Source organism: Callospermophilus lateralis, chromosome 12, assembly GCF_048772815.1.
Source record: "Callospermophilus lateralis isolate mCalLat2 chromosome 12, mCalLat2.hap1, whole genome shotgun sequence".
In the NCBI taxonomy this organism is placed as follows: domain Eukaryota; kingdom Metazoa; phylum Chordata; class Mammalia; order Rodentia; family Sciuridae; genus Callospermophilus; species Callospermophilus lateralis.
Window position 1 is genome coordinate 45,374,658 of NC_135316.1, and position 23,682 is coordinate 45,398,339.

Below are 23,682 nucleotides of genomic sequence, written 5' to 3' on the forward strand. Positions count from 1 at the left end.
AGTTTTTGAACTGCTCATAATCAGTTTTCCTGTAATTATTTGCGATTCCCTAGTTTTTCCCCTTGAATTATCTTTTTCATGTAAAGACAAGCAATTTTTATCCTAAAATTGTTAAGAATTTTTAAAGAGATGAACACTGATGGATAGAGATACTGCATAGATGAGGAATTCAATTCGTGCAAGAGTGACAGTTCAAGCCCGGTCACCTCAAAGGAGAATTGCATGCTTTTTTTGAGTATAAGATTCAGCCCTGATCCTTTAAAGGAAAGGTTAAATTAATAGCAAGAACCTGTTTATATGTTTTTTCATAGTGAATGAAGATTTTGCTAAAATATAAATTAAGACAAATTTGCTGTATTTTCTGTACTCAGCATTCTTCCACCAGTTCGTCGCATGCACAAGGAGAATAATTCTTCCTCCAGTCTTCCAAGTCTTCACACTTCCTTCTCTGCCCCTTCCTTCACTGCCCCCTCTTTCCTGAAAAGCTTTTACCAGAATTCAGGTAGACTGTCCCCACAATATGAAAATGAAATCAGGTGAGATCAGTGTCCTCTGTTTGCAAAGCAAAATTTTCTGCAGTGATATACTGATAAGTTACTAAAAAGTGGCTGATTAATTTTGGAGTGCATCCTTCTGTGTGCTTGTTCTAATCTGTTTCTAATATGTTGACTTTAATTCCAATTAATTTAAAAATGAGCAGTTTCAAATCTTTTTATGACATGATTGTCTTTTTAAATTAATTTTTAAAAAATTATTTGTATTTCTTTGCCTTGGAGCCCAGAGTCTAAACTTTGTATTGTTTGGAACAAGACCTGGTGCTAACACATACTAAGTAAACTTGGACCAATCATGCTTTTTTTTTAAGCTCTCTGGATATGTTTCATAGAACCCAAAAGCCACTGATTGAATTAGACTAAAGGTTTAAGTGAAGTATGTCTTAAGTTCTATGTATGTAGAATATTTCTTAGGTACTTTTTTGATTTTTCAATGACAGACTTAACTTTCTGAAACTTAATGTACATCAAATAAATAGATACAGGATCATGTTGATAGCAGCTCTGAACTAGCATAAGGGATCTCTTCAATCTTGTAGCTATTCTGTTTTGTTTCATATTTGTCCCCAGTAGAGAAAACGTGTAGCCTGTTAAAACTTGTTGCTTGCTCTTTTAGCTATGCAAAATTAGTTGTGGTTATTCTTGGAGAATTGCCTCCTTTTTAAAAATGGAAATAAATATGTGAAATTATACCAGTCATTCGAATTCTTAGTGAAGTGTTGCACAGCTCTGGAATGTGGTGGGGTAAGGGTACCCTTAAAAGGGGTGATTGTTGACCTAAGAAGTCTGTGAGATGCATTCCTTTTTGATTTAGTTTGGTTCACATGTTTTTTTTTTTTTATCAATAAATAGTATTCTATTTGATACATCACAGTTATCTACCTTCTTGCTGATGGACATTGGGTTTGCTTTTAGTTGTTTGGTAATTGGCAATTTTTGTAGTCAAGGAGAGGAATGGATGCTTCAGCCAGGCTTGGTGTCACGAAAATCTTCTTGAATATTCTTTTGGCCTATTTTAATTTTGACTTAGGATATTCTAAAAGCTAGCACTATAACTAGATAACCCTCATTAGCTGGTTAAATTAGACTAATACTTGAATTATTTCTGATTATCTTTTACCCGAGTGGCAATTTTTTTCACTCTAAGAAAGATAATTAATTTGGATTATATAATTATGAATCTGAAGTTTGCTCTGAATTAGCACAGAGCTTTCAAGGCCCTGGGTTCAATCCCAGCACTACCGAAAAAAAAAAAAAAAGTTTATTTTAAAGTTTTCAGGGACAACTTTGTGGGAGAAGTTGTAAAGGAAGTTAGTCACAAAAAATAGTATAATATATATGGAATATGCAATGAATTACCAAGACTGTAAGTGCATAAAAATCTATCATAATACTACCTACTAATAAGAATGGAACCATCAAACCTTGTTTCAGTTTCTTGTTGTTATACTAGTTAAAGTGAGCATATAAGAATCCTTGTTTCTTTCCTACAAAGTAAAAATTAGAGATAGCCATTGGGAAGGTCAAAAGTCTACTAGAAATAGAACATAGACTACAAAAGAAGTGGCTTACTTTTAAAAATATTGCTTATATTGTTTAATAAGGTTGTGTATTTGTTTTCAGGAATTCCTGCTTAGGCCTGTGTAGTATTATTGCTACTAGTGTTCCAGAGCCCTTGATACCTCAGTCCTAACAGAAGGATTTAGTGTTAGGTTGAAAAACTTCACCTTTTGGTAGCTATGTTATTTGAAGAGTTGTGTTTAAAATACAGAGACCTTTTCAGTTTGCAGGATCTAACATTCTGTTTTCCACTCTATTAAATGCTTTTCTTGGTTATGAGAAATTCTAAAAACCAGAGAGTAGTTTTTTTTTTCTTTTATACTTTTCTACATTCAATTAGTTTGATATCATAGAATCAATAGGCCAAAAGTATACTTACAACGTGAAAACACTTTCACTGAAAAGTGCACTGATCCTAAGTCTGCAGCTCAGTGGATCACCAGTGACACACCATTACGTCACCACTGCCCAGGCTATAAGCAGAAGGTTTCCAGTGCTGCTCTTTTCTTCCCATCCTGTCGCCATTATGCTGGCCTCATATATCATAGGTTAGTTCTGTCTGGTTTTGAGTGTTATATAATTTGGATGACACATTATCTGTTCCTTTTTTATTTGGCTTCTTTCACTGACTTTAGGTTGTGAGGTTCATTCCTGTTTTTATGTGTACTTTATTCATTTTTAATACTATATAGTATTTCATTTAATAGATCACAGTTTATTCATGCCCTTTTGAATGGACATTTGGTTGTTTCTAGGCTTTGCTTTTGAAAAGAGTTCTGCCTTAACTGTTATCTATGTATCATTTATTGTATATATGTATTATTGGTGAATACCTACACAGTAATAAAATTATTGGACAAAATGCACGCTTAGGTTATTTTAACTAGTAGGTGACTTAGGCATAGGTTTACTAGTTGCAGTCTTGGAGAGAGTGACTTTATGTTTGTACTTTGAAATAATTTCAGATTTATAGAAAAGTTGCAAAAATAGAGGATTCCTTGTAATCCTTTATCTAGATTAATCCATTTTGATATTTTGCTGCATTTCTGTGTCATTCTCTTTGTCCAGGTACATATCTATTTCTGCATTATATGCACATACATATTGCTTCATTTTGAGCCATTTGTGAATAGGTTGCGTGTATCATGTCTTTTACTCTTGATACTTGAGGAGGGTGTATTTCCCAAAAACAAAGATATTCAAGAGCTTGGTTTGATCCAGTGTTTTTTGAATTGTGCATCTCACATTGCCACTTGTTTCAGAGTGAACATCATGTATACACAGTTACCATGATTTTCTGGAACTATTCAGAATAAGGAGAGGAGGAGACTCATAATACTACCAATTGTAATTTGCTTGTCACTTGGTACCTAATATCTTTTCTGCATAAAATGGATTTCTAAATACTACTTCCCTAACCAAGTAGGGAATAGGATACGGTAGGATGTGGGCTAGCAATACTATTACTCTTTTAAAAGAATATTTATTTGTAACTTTAAATTCAAGTTAGGCATACTTCTTTAGGACCACTGTCTTGAATTTCTGCTGAGCAGGAGGAGCTAAGATCTTTTTAATATCATGGTTTGTTGGATAGTAGATCAATTTGCATGAAATTGAAATGATAGAGGGAAGGGAATAAGCACATTTTTTGTTTTATCAGACTTTGAATTAATTTTTGAAAATTTAACATTTTATTGTCCAGTGGTTAAATTATAATTTTGTATGATGATATATTTTTCTGACATATATTATCTTTTCTATCAACAGGCATCTTTATTACTCCTTATAACTGCTTCTGAGGTTTTAAGCTTATATTTAAAAAAATTACTTGTATTACAGTTCATTGGTCAAAAGTAAATGATAATTTTTTAGAGTGACAGTCATTACTTTTATTTACTTAAAAAGCTTTTCATGAGAAAGTAAGGTTTTTGCTGAAGTGCTCGTGGTACGGTTTTGGTTTTATAGTTCTCTTGTATTCATTGATAAAAATCGCATAACTGTTCATTACAGTTCATTTAGTGAAGTAACCTTATTGATGACTTAAGGAAATGTATTTTTATTCTAAGTTCTGATTTTGGACATATATCTCTCTGCTAATACATTCCTGTTTTCCTGTTGTACTAGACAGGACACTGCTTCAGAATCAAGGTGATTAGAGATTAAATATTTTCATTTAAAAAATTCACAAATTTTCCCACTGAATGCCATCATTAATCCAAGAAGCAGTTTTGGTTGTCTCCTGAATGCATGCTGGCCTCCTGGGTGCTAAGTCTACACGGTAGGGAAATGTGACCCTTGGCATAATCAAAGATCATGAATTATCATGTAAAGTGTGGATTGCAAACAGAAATCCTTTTTCTACTCTATTCCATGTTGAAATTTCCTTAGAACTGTGCTGTGGCCTTCAACCAAAGCCTAATCTTAATTTTAAATTAATAAAAGTTTAGTTGGGAGACACTATGTCCATCTGAGGAATTTCTACCAAGTCCCAAGAAGATGAAGAAATGATTTATCCTAAAGTAACATACTTGTAAAATGGAATCTGGTTTTCACCTGATGAGGAATATTATTTTTTTCTGTTCCTCTTAATTTCTGTCATTTTGTGAGACCCTGGTTAAGCTTTGTGGATATTCTTTTGGTCTGGACACAGGGAAACATCTAATTTCTTATTATTGATGCCTCACCATACATTGGTAACAGCTTTTCCTTGGATTCCCCTGCACTCTGTGGAAAATGTCCAGAATCACTGCTCAACAACTCAACTGCAAACATTCATCTGCTTTGCTCCTGTTTCTACACTGTATCACAAGTCTCATGAGAAAAATATGTGTCCATCTTCCTATTTGTGACCACTGACATTTAGATTTCTTGGTAGCTGCAATAACAACATAGTATTATAGATTATGCTAGAATGAAACATCAAGGAGAAAAAAGTCCTCAGAGAAATATTTTGGCCACATTGCTAAGATAAAAAGTGATTTTGTTTTTGAGACTTGTTAATTGACCTGTACACCCCTCCCCACTTTTTTTGGTGGGTTGGATGTGTGATCATTTCAAGAATACTTTTTGTCTGTTTTCAAAAGTCTGGTGGAGATGTTTGTTTTGTCTTGTACCCTTTTAGGTTCTTACCATGGACATAAAACTTGATCTGCTTATTATTTTTAGAGATTATCTGGCCTATAGTTTCCTTATTTTACACCTGGTTAGATTGAGCCCCAGAGAGATTTTCTATTGTGGTGGATATCATTTTCCTTATCTTAAGTTATCATATGTACCACATAGGCGTGTTTTAAATTCCGAGGAGCAAAACATTTTTAAATATCGGCATTCAGTGTGTAGAGTTTAGGAAATAAAACCCTCTGTTCTCCTCTCTCTTTTTGCCTACACATTGTTCCGCTGACTAATCTGTCTCTTTTGACTCACAGCTCAGCTGCCACTTATTGATTTCCACTAGAGTGGTTCAATCTCAATGTTATTTAATTAGTAAAGATTTTCCATAGGCTGACAGATGTGTACCTAGTTGAAAACCAGAACTTTCATATGAACTCTTACTGCACTGGAGGCAATTATGAGTTAAATTGTACTGTGATCCTGTGGAATAAACTAAAAAATTTTATCAGTATATTGTTCTATGCAGGCTTGAAGGCATGGAAAAGAAAGCTTCTTCACCTTCCCATTAAATAGTTCCCTCTTATAGGGAAGGAAATAAAAAATAAAAACAAAATAAATTAATCACATTTTGTTCTATCTTACGTTGTAATGGGCTGCAATCCAGCTAGATTTATCTAGTGTGTTGCCATTTATTTGGGCTTTGTGATGCTGGTAGTTAAAGTTTGGTGCTAGGGAGTTGGATGGTGGGATGGGAGACAGTCTGCTGCTCAGCAGAACACATTTATGAAGCTGGCAGAAGAGCTGACTTTTATACAGAGTGTATCTGTGTTGGCCTTGTGAGAAAACGACCGTTCAAACACCTTCATCAGGTACAATGTTCAATGTGTTGATTCTTACCCAAGCAGGCACATGCATTAAAAGTTCTGTTAACTTAAGAAGTAAGATGTTAACAGTAGATGTAATGAAGATTACAACTGTTCAAGGTCATATTAAGAAGTCATCTTATGCCAGGCATGGTGGCACATGCCTGTAATCCCAGCGCCTCGGGAGGCTGAGGCACGAGGATAACAAGTTCATAGCCAGCCTCAGCAACTTAGTGAGGCCCTAAGCAATTCAGTGAGACCCTGTTTCTAAATAAAATATGAAAAAGAACTGGGAATGTGACTCAGTGGTTAAGTAAACATCCCTCGGTTCAATCCCCAGTACCAAAAAAAAAAAAAAAAGAAGTCATCTTGCAGCTTTAGGGAGTTCACATTTTATCCATAACTTTAAAAAAATATTTTTAGTTGTAGATGGACACAATATCTTTATTTTATTTAGTTTTTTTCTGTAGTGCTGAGGATCAAACCCAGTGCCTCATGCATACTAGCCAAGTGCTCTACCACTGAGCCACACACAACCCCAACCTTATCCATAACTTTTGATAGATGCAAAATGCCCCTCTCAGCCTACATGATTATAACATATAATGTGGCTTATTTTCTCCCCTTGTAAAGCCCTCATTTGTGTCCATGGATTGTGGTTCTCAGTTAATTGGCAAATAGTAGTAGGATGTACATATTGAATACACCAACATAGAACTGGGCAAGAATTCTCCAAGTTATATTTTCTTCCTAGCAACTCATTTTTTTATTTCATAAATTTCTGCTAGAGGAAATACTGGCATAGAAGACGCTTCCTGAATATGTTTTTTTTGGGGGAAACAACTTAATAATGTACATGTTTACATTCTAAATACAGATGAAGGTGACAAAAGATTATTTGGGAAAATAAGGGAATGTCTATAATTTGTTTCATGATTTAAAAAATGTAAAGATAATAAAGTAGCAACATATGTATATTATACTATATTAAGCTGTTTTGTTTAAAACCAACAAGAATATTCATTATGAATTGCACTTATTTCAGAGAAACTTAAATGAGGCATTTACGCAAATAAAGCACCTTTTAGTATTTTGAAGTTAGTTCTCTGCTGAAATAGATCATTCCATTCAAAAATGGAAAGAAAATTACCCAACCAAGAGACTTACTTCTGATTAGAGACTAATTTTTTTTTCCATCCAAAATACAGAGAATTTTGGGGGGTCCTGACAGCTTTGTTTTTACGTCCTATAGAGTTTTGCAGGAACTAATGCAGAGTATTTACACTGGCATGATAAAGCATAGTGCCTCCATGTTGGATTCTGGATTGCCTGGCTTTGAGTCCTGGCTCCATTGTTTGTCATCTGAGTGACTATGGGCAAGTTACTTAGACACTTTCTACCCTAGGTTTCTTACCAAACATGGGAAGAGTAATAACACCTACCATAGATGGTTGCTGTGAGGACAAAATTATTTCATACTTATAAGATGATTACATGACTGCTGTGTAGCATGAGCTTTGTGTGAGTCTTAATTACACGATTATTATGACAGTGGACACCATGTTATCTTCTTTTTTTTTTTTAACTCAGAAAGTAGACACTCTACTTGACTTCCATGCTAAGTTTAATTAAAGAAGTTAAAGTGAAAATGAGTGTTGTAGCCAAAACAAAAAATAAAAACAAAAGAAATGTCACCTCCCAGTGTAGTTTCCAAGTCGAGACACACGAATTTCAATGCACAGTGTTTCATATGGTTTTGATTCTTGAAATTGCCACCTTAAGAGTGTCAGATTGTCAGCTACATCAGTGAGCAGCTGTTAGCTGCATATGAGCACTACTGGCTGAAACCTTATCTGGAACCTGATTTTCTCATACATGTCTCCTCTTATGAAATGAAGCAGATTAGCTTTCACATATCTGGGCAACCACACTACTTTTTGAGGATGTAGTTTTTTAGTACAAGATAAAGGATCAATGATGTGTTATGTTAAGTTCCCCTTTTTGGTATATTATTATCTTTTATTTTGTCTACTAATTTTTGTCTATTACTGGTTGTTAAATTCCAGACCTGGGTAGAGAGTTTTTCACTTAGTAATTTATTCAATTATAGGGCTTAAAAATTTAGAAGTAATACAGTTTTTAAATATGCAGGAGTAGACTAATGCCAGGGTAATTTCTGCAACTAGTTTATAACATATTCCCCCCCCCAAAGCTTTAATTTTGCAGGTAGTAATGAAACTGACATGGGTACCACTCACTTTGATTAGTAGTACTTTCTAAACACTATATCATAACAGTGAATTTTTTCAAAAATGATGTTTTAGTTTCAGCATAAAAATATGAACATTTAGAATTCTTTTGGTTTATTCTGATTTCGTTTATTAGCATTACCAGAAAATCAGGAGAAATGAATACTTGTAGAATATTTACCCTTTAAGGCATTGAAGTAGGGACTTTAATAGAAGTATTTCCTTTAGATTTCAAAGCATAAATTGTAAATTTGAAGCCCTCCTATAGGGAAGGAACTACACTTGCTAGGAAAAAAAGGTGCTTTTTGTTGTTGATTAGCAATCTTGTCATTATGTACCCTACCAATGCCATCAACAGCTCAGTCTGTACTTTTGGGAAACAGCTACCAGAACTTTCTACCAGAAAGATTTAAACTCATGCCTACTAAACAATTAAGAAGGTAGACCTCAACCAATATTTTTTCCTCCATTTTACTTAAGCTTCTAAGCTAATATTTCATATGGTTATATAAAGCATTAATTTATTCAAGGGTTATTTCTTTAGTGCTTACTATTTATTACAGTGGAAGCTAGCAATTTACTCCTGAACTGGGTAGTTAGCAAATAATTCAGGTGAGATACTGTTACAAATGTTAAGGTACAGACTACTCTGAGAGTATTTATCAAGATGTACACATTATATAGAGAACATTTGAATCACCGAGAAAGTAATATTTGAATGACTGCTTTCCAAAGGAGAAATAAAGATGAATCTGTTTATTCAGTATTGTAGGAAATTTTGAACCTTGGACCCCTAATAGGGTTACAATTTTATGTAGGATACATAACATGTGACTATAGTGACATGTATGTCTCAGCTACTTCCTCAAATAGCATAACACAACATGACACTTGATATCTGCATATCAGCTCAGAGGTATGTCCTTTTCTTACTCTTAGTTTAGCTAAAGTAATATTTTAGGAAGATAGATCCCAGATTGGAAATAACTGAACTGCCTGATAACTGTAAGTATGGATACGCAGAGTGAATAAAAATATAACAGGAAAGAACAGAATTGCTCTCCTTTTATTAATTGCATCAGCACTGTTGAGTTCCTCTAAGTGTCTGAGAGGCTGTGGCTTTTCTAGCTGGGTTTCATTTCTGTCCTAAGTTCTGAACTTCTTGATTATACCCAAAGTCCCATAGCTTTCATTTGTGGGTATCACCGTTTTATAAATGTTATCTTCATCATTCTCTTAGGAGAACTTAAAGACTATGAAACTATAGACAAATAAAATATTCCTACCATGAACAGCAACAATGATTCAGTGTGGTCTTTTAGTTATACAGTTGGTCTCAAAAGTAACTTTGAGTCATTATGACCTTTTATTGCAGATAGACCTCATATAACCCAGAGTGAACTTTCTTAAAAAATGAAATACTTAGAGCAGACCAGTATTTCCACATGGGAGTTTCACAAAGCACTGACATAGAATACTGTGAGATCTTCCCCCAGATGAAGAAGAAGAAAAGTTGGGAGTGGTGAATAAGAGTCAATTACTTGAACTCCAGAGGCCTCCTGGAGGACTTTTGACAGGAGAATTTCTGTATACTGTTCCCTGATCGAGAGTCACAATTCATGCCAGTCTTAAAGGAGTCCTGCTGTAAAGAAATCTGGTTAATATTTAAAAAAAAAAAAAAAAAACTTAGCCTATTTAAAATTATTTGACCATATATTTTTTTTTCTTACTATACCAGCCAGCATTTCCCATTCTTCTGTATTTGGGTTATTTTCTGCCATGATCCAACCATTGGTAGCTAACAATTTGTAGATTTTAATTCTGTATGAGCTATAGCAAAAGCTTTTTCAGAGCATCTTATTAAATAACGAGATTGTTTAGAATAAACTATGGGTTTTATTTCTTTGGCAAAGCACGACTTCATTACTTAAGCAACCTTTACTGCCCTGTGTAAGTGCTTCTGTTGCTCAAATTAGAGGCAGGACTGTTTGGCTACTAAGGAATGAGTAGAAACTGGTGAGCTTTTCATGACCCAGCTGTGTCCTGGATTGCAATTTTCCCAGGATGTGCTGGCCTGGGTGACCAATGTGCTCACTCCACGTTGCTCCATGGTGCCTGCGCCTCATGCTTGCCCACGGCAGAACTTGGGAATGGCTTGTGCTACCATTTCATTGCGAAGTACCATATTATGCGGCTTTACAAATTTTATACTTATTGGCATTCCACAGTGATGGAGAAGGGAGGAAAAGGACCTCATCCACCTGCAGCAACGAGTCCCTAAATACTGGAGGAACCCCTGTCACTCCTCGCAGGATCTCCTGGCGGCAGCGCATTTTCCTTCGCGTTGCATCGCCCATGAACAAATCTCCCTCCGCAATGCAGCAACAAGGTGTGTGTGTAATTGCTGAGGAGTCTCTCCCTGTGAGTACTGTGAATTTGGGAAGGCAGTGGAAGTGGTTTGAGTATAAAAAGATGTAAGAGATTCGAGTGGAGACATAACTTCTCTTCTGTATCTGATGGATAGGTATCATCACAACTCATTAGACTTTCCTACTTGTTTTTTTTTTCTTTTTTTAAAATTTATTTATTTTTATTAGTTACACATGACAGTACAATGATCTTGACATATCATACATTTGAATCAAATGGGGTATAATTTCTCATTTTTCTGAGTGTACAGGTTGCAGAATCACATTGGTTATACAGTCACATACATACATAGAGCAATACTAGTGTCTATTTTATCGGTACTTGTTTTTGAATGAATGAGCGTGTGGATTGTCAAAACCTGCTTTGGAATCTACTCCACAATGTGTGCAGGGAACTATGATAGTGCTGCAAAAGAAGTTGTAGATTTCTTCTTTTTTTTTTTAATTATTAGAAAAGCAAAACAGAATACAGTCTTTTATGAGAGTCATGCATAAAAGAAAATGACAGAGAAATGAACAGTAAAAATTGGAAATATTACACTAGGCAAATATCAATTAAGAGAGCGTAGCAGCTTTCTTTGGATATTAGACCCTTTAGAAATTAAAGCAAAAACATCCAGAGGGACAAAGTAAATGTAGCATAAATGAAAAGGGAAACAGTACTGAGAACATGAATTATTATATAGCCTTAGGAGCTAGAAAATGATACTTAAAAGAATTTGAGAATAAATAAATCAACCGCTCTCATGAGAGACTTTAATATATTTCACTTTGAAAATTAAATATAGATAGTATTGGAGTGGTACAATTGAACAAGCTTGATCTAATATTTATATAGAACTTTGCCTCTGTAGAGAAAATTTATCCATTTTTAGCCACATGTGACACATTCATAAAAATGGATTATGTACTTGGCCAAAAGATATTTTAATAAATCCCAGACAATCATGATTATGTGTATTATATTCTCTGACCATAGTGCCAAAATAAAAAGAAATGAAGGAAGGAAACTAGCATGAAAGAATGAATTAAAGACAGCTAGGGCTATGGATGTGGCCCTGTGGTAAATCACTGCCTACCATGTGAGAGGTCTTGAGTTCAATACCCAGGACTGCAAAGAAAAGAAGGACAACTGAAAATTTTTATATGTTTGGAAACTATCCTCCTAGAATGTAGAAGGAATAAAATATGATAACCTGTGCTCTACATTTAGTATTTTGAGGGTAATTCACAACTCTGACTGTGTTCATCTAAAAATCAAGAAATCCAAAAGTCACATGTACTGGGTATTCAACTCAAGAAGCTGGAAAAGAGTTAAAAGTAGGGGCTGGGGATGTGGCTCAAGTGGTGGCGCGCTCGCCTGGCATGCGTGTGGCCCGGGTTCGATTCTCAGCACCACGTACAAAGAAAGATGTTGTGTCCGCCGATAACTAAAAAATAAATATTAAAAAAAATTTAAAAAAAAAAGAGTTAAAAGTAAAATCTATGAACAACCCAAACTCGAGGAAGTAAATAATAAGGGTAGGGGCAGAGATCAGTGAATTACAATGAGAAAAAAGAAGAAAGCAGTTGGCATTGCTAAAGATAAAATTAACTCTGCCTAGGATGGGCAGAGACAGCTTCACAGAAAAATGGAATATTTAAACTCATCCCTGGAAGAAACTTGTCTTAGCAAAGTTCTAGAATTGTGTGAGAGGACTTTGCAGGCCAGAGAGTTGTGAGAAACTTTGCATGATGGGGCAGAGGACAAGAGCTTGAGACATGAGGTTGGAAAGGTGATTTGAGGCCAGAGGCTGACGAGATTTATATTATTCCCAGTAGTCTGCACTTGGTCTCTCCGATGCAGTCATCGAGATGTTTTAAGAGATATGATTGTGTTTGTTAATAGGAAAATAATTGGCAGTATGCAGGGAACGGGCCAGAATGGAAGGAGAGAATGAGCTGCCGGGGATCAGTTAAGGAGACTTTGCAGGGGGAGGGAGCAGCGGGCCCTGTGAGATGCTCAGCCAAGAAGGACAGAGCATTGCTCAGCTGTTACTCTCCTGGAGGACTCTTGACAGGAGGCATGGACCTTAGGAGATCTCCATTACCTACCACCCATCCCTGTTTTGCACCAGAGAATATACGTAGGTAAATTGCAGAAGTGTCGGACTCTGGGGAAAGGCCAGTTCATTTTGGAGCGACTCCCTTACAGGTCTTTTTGTGTAAAAAGAAGAAGTGGTGAAATGACATATGCCTTTGTTTCACTGTCAGAGGGAAATCTGGAAGGGGAATTCAGCCTGGTAAATTTACTTAAATTGCTAGTTCCAGAAACAGTAGTTCTTGGGAAAGTGGCTCTGTGAGCACCTTTAAATGTGGAAGATTAAGATGACAGAGTGTTACTCTAAAGGAAGCTTCTGTAGTCTGAGCTACTACTAAGGAATGCCACTCACTGTTTTCTTCTCTGCAGATGGACTGGACAGGAATGAGCTGCTGCCACTATCCCCTCTCACTCCCACCATGGAAGAGGAACCGCTGGTTATATTCTTATCTGGTGATGATGACCCAGAGAAGGTCGAAGAAAAAAAGAAATCGAAAGAACTAAAGAGTTTATGGAAAAAAGCTATACACCAGCAAATCTTGTTGCTTCGAATGGAAAAAGAGAACCAGAAACTTGAAGGTTAGCTATTCAAACAGGGCAGACGTGACACACACCCTCACACTATTTCTGGGGCTGTAAATATCTATTGATTCTAATTATTTTCATGAGACTTGGGAAAGATCAGCTAAAGATATTTGCATTTTAGTTTGATAGAGTTGAAACATCAGAAGACTATGGGAATATTTGACTAATAAAGATTATAGGTAACGGGGATTCAATGTATTTTACATGACTGAAAACTTACTATCATTATGCATCACTCAAAAAAAAAGTTTAAATAGGAAAAAGTATACTTTATTTTTTTAAATATAATTTTCAACTTGCAGACTAAATGATATTTATAATGAGTGAAATGTTCTTGTTTCAAATAAGTTATTTTTCTGTTATATCTATTTTAACTGTTTAATTATAATTGCCTCTTATAAAATCAGAGTTCCTATTTTTTATTAATGCTTTATAAATTTTCTTTTTAAGAAATCATAGTCAAATTGTTAAATTTACAGCCAAATAATTTATAATAACTATTGTGTTATTTGTGGTACTGGATTGTTGGGTTTTTGAACACTAAATGCTTTAGAATGTGTTTTTCAGCTTCTTCCAAAAATGATTCAGTTTGCTTCTGTTCTGATATAATCACACAATAAGATGTCCAGATAGTACAAAAATGCAAAAGGTTTATAAATATCATTATCTTGGGCAAATTGCTTCTGAGAAGGCCCTTGGTTTTATATCTTATAATGAACAATTTAGGCTAAAGAGACCCTCTGACTCTTACAATTATTGTCAAAGGAAAAATACAGGTTTTTCTCTCACTTGCTTTTATTGTGTTGTCTTCCAAAAGTTTTTTTTAATGCAGATTTTCACATTTCTAAATTCATTATCTGTGTTAAGATTCTTGTTAACACACCTATTGTTCATTTTTTTATTTTAATAATATTTTGTTTACAAAGGCATAGTTTCTTTTTTCTTTTTGTTGTTATTTTCTTAGCAGATAAAATACATAAAATGCTAAATATCCGTAGGAAGTAAATCTTTTTAAATTAATAATTCAATTAATTGTTATTGACACAGCTTTTAAAAGTTCTGTTTGATAAATTGTATATGAACTCAAGCTTCTCAAAAGATTTCTGCAAAAATTGCATTCATATTTTAAGCAGTTGGTTACATCTTGAATTAAATCATAAACAGAAAAGGATGTTGAAAAAAAGAGGGTTACCATTTCCTTACAACATTTAAAATATGAAATTACACTTCAGTTGGGACTTAGGTACAAATACAATCTTACAATAAACGTCAAAGGATGGTTTTACAATCATAGACTTTTTGAGGGAGCAGGGCCTTAGGGATTGTTTAGCTGGGTTCTTCCTTCTGTAGCTGAGTTAGTGACAAGCTTGGGGAGGCTAAGGAATTAACCCAAAGTCACATAATCACATAAACCAGCAGAACAAGTTCTGGGACTCATGGCTCTTGGGTTTTTCTGAATATGCTACAGTATTGCTTAGCTATATGTGCTCATACAAAGAAATGGAATGTTTTAATATAAATGACCACAAGTATGTTTTGAGGTCAGTTATACTATATAGTTTTGAGGGTAGGAGAGGCGATTTTAGAATATCTTACCAGAAACCTTTATCAGTTCTGCGTATACTTCTTTACTTAAGTAACAAAGGCATAAATATAGTTTATTAAAATTTGAGCCAGTTGATAATCATTTCTTGGTGGTTTTGTATTCCTGCCTAGTGAACCAGTTGCAGGGAGATAGATATTAACTGATCTTGCCGTTTTATCCTTAGGGCCTACTGAATAATAGGTGATTATTTTAAACACACTAAAGAAAGTTCCAGAAAAATATCTTAGGGAATGTTATACTTTGTTCACTGTGAAGCAAGTCATTAGTGAAACTATATGTAGGATGGTATTACTGTTAATAGGTATTGGTGAAGGAAATAGAAAGTGAGAGACAAAGCTAAACTGTGTTAGACAGCCATCTAGTGGTAGCCAGAGGGAATATTTTTGTAGCATGATATATCTTTTTTTTACTGTCCTGGTTGAAGAGCAGTCTGTTTTAAGGCATTTTGATTCTTTGAAAATGGTTTCAAAGACACTAAGTAAAGAGTAACATTCGTTCTGTTGTTTTTGTGCTGTCGAGGACTTTGGATGCATGACAAAGATTTGTGTTGCAGAAGGTAAGGGCGGGGGACACTCCGATAGATTCCTGGCCAAGGGACCCCAGTGAAAGGGAAAAGACCCTCACCTGTGTCTGTTTCCTTCTCCCCTTTGCAATCTAGTATTCAAGATCAAGATGAGTCAAGATAGTGATAGATTTTTGTGGACACTTATTTTTAGTGGGCTCTGGGCCTATCTTTTACATCAACAAATGCGAAATAATTCTATATTAGTTAAAAAGCGGAATTAGTGTTAACTTCAGTGAAGTGGGTTTTCCTTTTTAAGATTATTAAAAACTTAGGCTAGGGAATGTAGCTCAGAGGTACGTATGTATACACGAGGCCCTGAGTTCAATCCTTAGCACCAAAACCAGAAAAATGTTATTAAAAATGAACACAGGAACCTACTATTCTTAAAAGAGATATGTGAATAAGTTTGAAAGTAGTTATAGAAATTTATGAGGTTGGGATGGTCAAATATTTTACAAGTTAGCATGAGGTCGTGTCTTCTCATATGTCTTGTCTCTCTTGTCTTCTCATTTGTCATCTGAAACATTAACACTTTAATGGTGTTTAAGACAATGTGAGCTGTCACTGCTGAGACAACTCCATTTGTCAAGAAGTTAAAATTTATACTATAACCCCACTAAGCACAACACTCAAGTATATTGGCTATCAAAGCATGTTGGCTATCATGCTCGAGTTTTGTGCTTAGTGGGGTTACAGTATAAGACAGAGTAATATCTTCTTAAAAAGTGTTTGCTTGTATTTTTTCATGGAAAAGACTGAAAGTTTGAGAACTTTTAATATCATCCTCAATTTTATTCTTTGAGTAAATATTGGTCATGGATTCCTAAAAGTCATTGATATGTTTTTACTAGTTCAGTATTTTAAAATGGTTATTCTAAGACACACTGGTCTTAATAAATCCTTTTTCTTTTTTAGCAAGAAGAGATGAACTTCAGTCCAGAAAAGTCAAGTTAGACTATGAGGAAGTTGGTGCATGTCAGAAGGAGGTCTTAATAACCTGGGATAAGAAGCTGTTAAACTGCAGAGCTAAGATCAGATGTGACATGGAAGATATTCACACTTCTCTAAGAGAAGGTACTTGGGATAATCTCAGGAATCTTTTTTAAAGAAAAGCCTCAGATTTTTTTTAACAAGTTGTGCATCTCAGTAATAATTTTGTCTTTGTGTTTAGCTTATAAAAAAGGAAAGTAATGTGCTTTTGCCTGCAACTTGGTGACATGATAGGTAAGAAAATGGTGCTAATAGAGGTCCTGTCCCAAGGAGGCAGCAGGATTTTCTTCTGCTGGCTTTACTGTGTCAGCCAGCTCTTTTTAGCTTTTATTATTTGCCAAAGAAGAATCACATGCCTTGGTACAAATCTTTGATCACTGCCAGAAAACTAGTTCAGATTTACAAACTGGGCTCATTTCCACAATTTGGTCAGAAGTATTTGTTTACATATATGTGTATATTTATATGAAGGTGTAGATACACTCACAATATCTGACTTTATAGGTAAGATTTATATTCTGATGAATTAACCAAGTTTCCCTCTCCATTTATCCCTTCATTTATTTTAGAGAAATTGCTTGTTTAAAGCCATTGCATTTATTGTTGCCTGATAAACATTTTAAATTAATTAATTAATTTCTAGGGATTGAACCCAGGGGTGCTTTACCACTGAGCCACATTCCCAGTCCTTTTTATTTTTTGTTTTGAGACTGGGTCTTGCTACTTTGCTGGAGCTGGCCTTGAACTTGTGATCCTTCTGCCTCAGCTTCCCAGGTCACCGGGATTATAGAAAACATTTTAAGTTTAAAATGAAAACTAATGTTTGAATATTTTAGGTACAGTTTCTATGGCTCACATTGAATATACTAAAATGAGAATTTCTATGACGTGCACAATATGAGTATAAAATAAAAATCTAACAGATCAATCTTATTTTCTTTTTTCTCTCTAAAATTTTGCTTAGTGTTGGGAATTGAACCCAGGGCCTTGAGCACTATACCACTGAGCTACCTCCCCAGCTCCTTGTTGTAAAAGCATATAATAATGTGTAAAACAGTTTAGATTAAGGTAAGATTTACTTTATAAGATTCCATACTTACAAGTCTAATATGCTGTTCTTTTTTTCTTGAAGATTTGTAAATCCCAAAGATTTTCATTGAATGCATTATTAGGGAGAGAAAAATAGTGGTTAATGAATGTGTGTGCACCATAGATCTCACCATTCTTTGGTATGACTTCTAAAGATGTTTTTAAATGGGCAGGGGTGTAGGAAAAGCATTTGCCTAGTTTATATAAGACCCTGGGTTCAGTCCCCAGCACTGCAAAAATAAATAAAATAAACATGTTTAGGAGTGCTCATCTTTGAATTCCTCATAGATGTAGTTGAAACTGCACCTAAAGCCTTCATAAACTCTTTCCTCCATTTCTCCAGTCTCATTCTCCGCCTTCCCTGCCTTCTATACATAAGTCCCTCAGAGAGGTAGAACTACTTTGGGTGATGGTATGTCCCAAGCTAGTCCTTGTGTGGAATGTTTCAGTCCTCCCCAGACTAGATCTTCCTTCCCCCTCTTCCTTCTCCCCTTTTCCCATCCCCATTTTATCCATTCTCTCTTCTTCTCTCTCCTTTCCTCTGCCCCTCTCAGGTCCTTCATATCTCTTCCTGAAGTGATAGCTGCCCATACTCCCAGCAGAATCCTATTCTCCCCTCAGGCCTCAAATATCATTTCCTCAGAGCACCATCCTTGCCTTACCTCCAAAATAAAGTAGTTTTGATTTATGATTCTTTCTCATGATCGGTATATATATCATAGTTTGTAATGTTGTGTGTGTGTGTGTTTATTGTCTTTCTTGCCCTGTCACTACCCACATAGCACCCAAACAGTATTTTTCACGAGTTATTTACTGAATGAATGGGTGGATGAGACTAATTTTCCTGAGAATGGGTTTATTCATCTCTCAGGGTGATAAGGTATCCTCAAGGCCACACTCTCTACTCCATTACATACTGGGTGCTGTTTAACCAAAGTGTGTAAGGTTTTTTTTGTTTTTTGTTTTTTTTTTTTGGTAATTTTTTTGTTATATGGGTAGTTAAAACAGCCAGCAACCAAGAACTATTAGTAATTGATTTAGTGGGCTAATGAAAGTCACCCTCTAAGATTGACATGTTATATGCTGTCATTCATTCATTCCTAAATACTTAAGTAACAAGGTCCAAGAATGTAAGATGAAAGTATACTTCCATTCCCAAGGAGTTCACCATCAATGTTGGGAAATATACAAATATACAGTATAAAGCTAACTGTGATTCAATATGGCAGCGTTGCAGTATGAATGGTGTGTGAAAAGGAAATGACTATGTTGCTTAGAGATGTTAGGGAGGGCTTCAATGGAAAAAGTGATATTCAGGATCATCTATAAAGAAGAACAGAAATACTTGAGGCCATCGAGAGAGAGAGAGAGAGAGAGAGAGAGAGAGAGAGAGAGAGAGAGAGAGAGCTTAAAATTCCATAAAAGCAACAGCAGGAGCTAGAAATTGGGAAAGTGAAAATAACCACAAACTTCTAGTGTTTGCAGGGAATGGGGCTAAAGGGGGCTAAAAAGGAGAGCTTGGTTGGCAGCACCCTCTGGGCGGCCATGCTTTCCGCTTTGGCAAACACTGGCGTTGCAGTCAGAGGAGATTGCTGTCGTCAGACCTTCCCTTAACCAGCTGGAGCTCAGGGGCCCATTCAGATCCATTCTATTTGAAATAAAAACTCTCGATGAGGGAAATAAAAAGTTGGCTTCCCTGTACAGAACTGAATCCTGTCCCTCCCATGCTTACTTCATGTGAAACATAAAAACATAGTTGTAGCATACTTTGAACTGCTTGTGATACCCTTTGGTTTTCAGGCATGATTGAGTCAAAGTTTCATTATATGTACTCACTATTTTTTTTTATTGAAGGCTGAGTGACATTCTTGGTTGCCTCGGGGATGCCCTCATCTTGTGTTTACTATTTTTTATTATTTTATGATGACATACAATGATATTTAATTCTTTTTTGCAAAGTTACTTGTGGATGAAAAATAGAAAAATTGTAATATGAGGATTAGCATCTGTGGCTGTCTTTGAGCTACATAAAAAGGAGAAATAGGCAGTAATACGTTTTTTTTATTGGTTATACAAAACCTTACAAAGCTCTCGACATATCATATTTCATACATTAGCTTCAAGTGGGTTATGAACTCCCATTTTTACCCCAAATACAGATTGCAGAATCACATGGGTTACACATCCACATTTTTACATAATGCCATACTAGTAACTGTTGTATTCTGCTCCCTTTCCTATTCTCTACTATCCCCCCTCTCCTCCCCTCCCATCTTCTCTCTCTATCCCATCTACTGTAATTCATTTCTCTCCTTATTTATTTTCCCATTCCCCTCACAACCTCTTATATGTAATTTTGTATAACAATGAGGGTCTCCCTCCATTTCCATGCAATTCCCCTTTTCTCTCCCTTTCCCTCCCACCTCATGTCTCTGTTTAATGTTAATCTTTTCCTCCTGCTCTTCCTCCCTGCTCTGTTCTTAGTTGCTCTCATTATATCAAAGAAGACATTTGGTATTTGTTTTTTAAGGATTGGCTAGCTTCACTAAGCATAATCTGCTCTAGTGCCATCCATTTCCCTGCGAATTCCATGATTAGGTCATTTTTTAGTGCTGCGTAATACTCCATGGTGTATAGATGCCACATTTTTTTAATCCATTCATCCATTGAAGGGCATCTGGGTTGGTTCCACAGTCTAGCTATTGTGAATTGTGCTGCTGTGAACATCGATGTGGCAGTATCCCTGTAGTATGCTCTTTTAAGGTCTTCAGGGAATAGTCCGAGAAGGGCAATAGCTGGGTCAAATGGTGGTTCCATTCCCAGCTTTCCCAGGAATCTCCATACTGCTTTCCAAATTGGCTGAACCAATTTGCAGTCCCACCAGCAATGTACAAGAGTACCCTTTTCCCCACATCCTCTCCAGCACTTGTTGTTGTTTGACTTCATAATGGCTGTCAATCTTACTGGAGTGAGATGGTATCTTAGGGTGGTTTTGATTTGCATTTCTCTGACTGCTAGAGATGGTGAGCATTTTTTCATGTACTTGTTGATTGATTGTATGTCCTCTTCTGAGAAGTGTCTGTTTAGGTCCTTGGCCCATTTGTTGATTGGGTTATTTGTTATCTTATTGTCTAATTTTTGAGTTCTTTGTATATTCTGGATATTAGGGCTCTATCTGAAGTGTGAGGAGTAAAACTTTGTTCCCATGATGTAGGCTTCCTATTTACCTCTCTTATTGTTTCTCTTGCTGTGAAAAAACTTTTTAGTTTAAGTAAGTCCCATTTGTTGATTCTTGCTATTAACTCTTGTGCTATGGGTGTCCTATTAAGGAATTTGGAGCCCGACCCCACAATATGTAGATCGGAGCCAACTTTTTCTTCTATCAGACGCAGAGTCTCTGATTTGATATCAAGCTCCTTGATCCATTTTGAGTTAACTTTTGTGCATGGTGAGAGGAGTGGGCTCAGTTTCATTTTGTTGCATATGGATTTCCAGTTTTCCCAACACCATTTGTTGAAGATGCTATCCTTCCTCCATTGCATGCTTTTAGCCCCTTTATCAAATATAAGATAGTTGTAACTTTGTGGATTAGTCTCTGTGTCCTCTATTCTGTACCATTGGTCCACCCGCCTGTTTTGGTACCAGTTCCATGCTGTTTTTGTTACTATTGCTCTGTAATATAGTTTTAAATCTGGTATCGCTATACTGCCTGATTCACACTTCCTGCTTAGAATTGCTTTTGCTATTCTGGGTCTTTTATTTTTCCATATGAATTTCATGATTGCTTTCTCTATTTCTACAAGCAATGCCATTGGGATTTTGATTGGCATTGCATTAAACCTATAGAGAACTTTTGGTAATATCGCCATTTTGATGATGTTAGTTCTGCCTATCCATGAACAGGTATATTTTTCCATCTTCTAAGATCTTCTTCTACTTCTCTCTTTAGGGTTCTGTAGTTTTCATTGTATAGATCTTTCACCTCTTTTGTTAGGTTGATTCCCAAGTATTCTATTTTTTTTGAGGATATTGTGACTGGAGTCTTTTTCCTCATTTCCGTTTCAGAAGTTTTGTCGCTGATATACAGAAATGCCTTTGATTTATGCGTGTTGATTTTATATCCTGCCACTTTGCTGAATTCATTTATTAGTTCTAGTAGTTTTTTTGTAGACCCTTTTGGGTCTTCTAGGTGTAGAATCATATCATCTGCAAATAGCGATAATTTAAGTTCTTCTTTTCCAATTTTTATGCCTTTAATTTCTTTCGTTTGTCTAATTGCTCTGGCCAGTGTTTCGAGAACTATATTGAATAGAAGTGGTGATAGAGGGCATCCCTGTCTTGTTCCAGATTTTAGAGGGAATGCCTTCAATTTTTCTCCATTCAGAATGATGCTAGCCTGAGGCTTAGCATAGATAGCTTTTACAATGTCAAGGTAAGTTCCTGTTATCCCTAGTTTTTCTAATGTTTTGAACATAAAGGGATGCTGTTCTTTGTCGAATGCTTTTTCTGCATCTATCGAGATGATCATATGGTTCTTATTTTTAAGTCTATTGATGTGGTGAATAACATTTATTGATTTCCGTATATTGAACCAGCCTTGCATCCCAGGGATGAATCCTACTTGATCATGGTGCACAATTTTTTTGATATGCCTTTGTATCCGATTCGCCAGAATTTTATTGAGGATTTTTGCATCTAGGTTCATCAGAGATATTGGTCTGTAGTTTTCTTTCTTTGAGGTGTCTTTGTCTGGTTTCGGAATCAATGTGATGTTGGCCTCATAGAATGAATTTGGAAGAGCTCTCTCTTTTTCTATTTCCTGAAATAACTTGAAAAGTATTGGTATTAATTCTTCTTTAAAGGTTTTGTAAAACTCCGTTGTATACCCATCTGGTCCTGGGCTTTTCTTGGTTGGTAGTCTTTTGATTGCTTCTTCAATTTCATCCATTGATATTGGTCTGTTCAAATTGTGTGTATCCTCCTGACTCAGTCTGTGAAAATCATATGTCTTAAGAGATTTATCGATGTCTTCACTATCTTCTATTTTATTGGAATATAGGTTTTCAAAATAATTTCTAATTGTCTTCTGTATTTCTGTAGCATCTGTTGTGATATTGCCTTTTTCATCCCGTATGTTAGTAATTTGAGTTCTCTCTCTTCTTCTCTTCGTTAGCATGGCTAAGGGTCTGTCAATCTTATTTATTTTTTCGAAGAACCAACTTTTAGTTTTGTTAATTTTTTCAATAGTTTCTTTTGTTTCAATTTTGTTGATTTCCACTCTGATTTTAATTATTTCTTGCCTTCTGCTGCATTTGCTGTTGTTTTGCTCTTCCTTTTCTAGGGCTTTGAGATGAAGTGTGAGCTCATTTATTTGTTGGTTTTTCCTTTTTTTGAGGAATGACCTCCAGGCAATGAATTTCCCACTTAAAACTGCTTTCATTGTGTCCCATAGATTCCTATAAGTTGTGTCTGTATTTTCATTTATCTCTAAGAATTTTTTTACTTCCTCCTTTATGTCTTCTGTAACCCCTTGATCATTCAGTAACATATTGTTCATTTTCCATGTGATATAGGCTTTTCCCTTCCTTCTTTTATCATTGATTTCCAGTTTCATTCCATTATGATCAGATAAAATGCATGGTAGTATCTCCACCCCTTTATATTTACTGAGGGTTGCCCTATGGCATAATATATGGTCTATTTTTGAGAAGGACCCATGTGCTGCTGAGAAAAAAGTATATCCACTTGATGATGGTTGATATATTCTATATATGTCAGTTAAGTCTAGGTTATTGATTGTGATATTGAGTTCTATAGTTTCTTTATTCAACTTTTGTTTGGAGGATCTGTCCAATGGTGAGAGAGGTGTGTTGAAGTCACCCATAATTATTGTGTTGTGGTCTATTTGATTCTTGAACTTGAGGAGAATTTGTTTTATGAACGTTGCAGCACCATTATTTGGTGCATAAATATTGATAATTGTTATATCTTGTTGGTGAAT

The 23,682-nt window shown here is 35.5% G+C and overlaps 1 protein-coding gene across 4 annotated transcripts in view; it reads left to right on the plus strand.

Moving 5' to 3' along the window:
* The window catches only part of Tbc1d4 (TBC1 domain family member 4), a 204,283-nt gene that overhangs the window by 160,232 nt on the left and 20,369 nt on the right, over positions 1-23,682 (plus strand). For 2 of the 4 annotated variants that reach the window (XM_076872615.2, XM_076872617.2), the window contains exons 11-14: positions 372-536; positions 10,566-10,726; positions 13,216-13,425; positions 16,518-16,676. In XM_076872615.2, coding sequence (XP_076728730.2) covers positions 372-536; positions 10,566-10,726; positions 13,216-13,425; positions 16,518-16,676 — 695 coding nt within the window. Of the gene's footprint in view, positions 1-371; positions 537-10,565; positions 10,727-12,744; positions 12,897-13,215; positions 13,426-16,517; positions 16,677-23,682 lie in introns of those variants that run through there. The other 2 variants (XM_076872616.2, XM_076872618.2) reach the window with 2 other exon arrangements.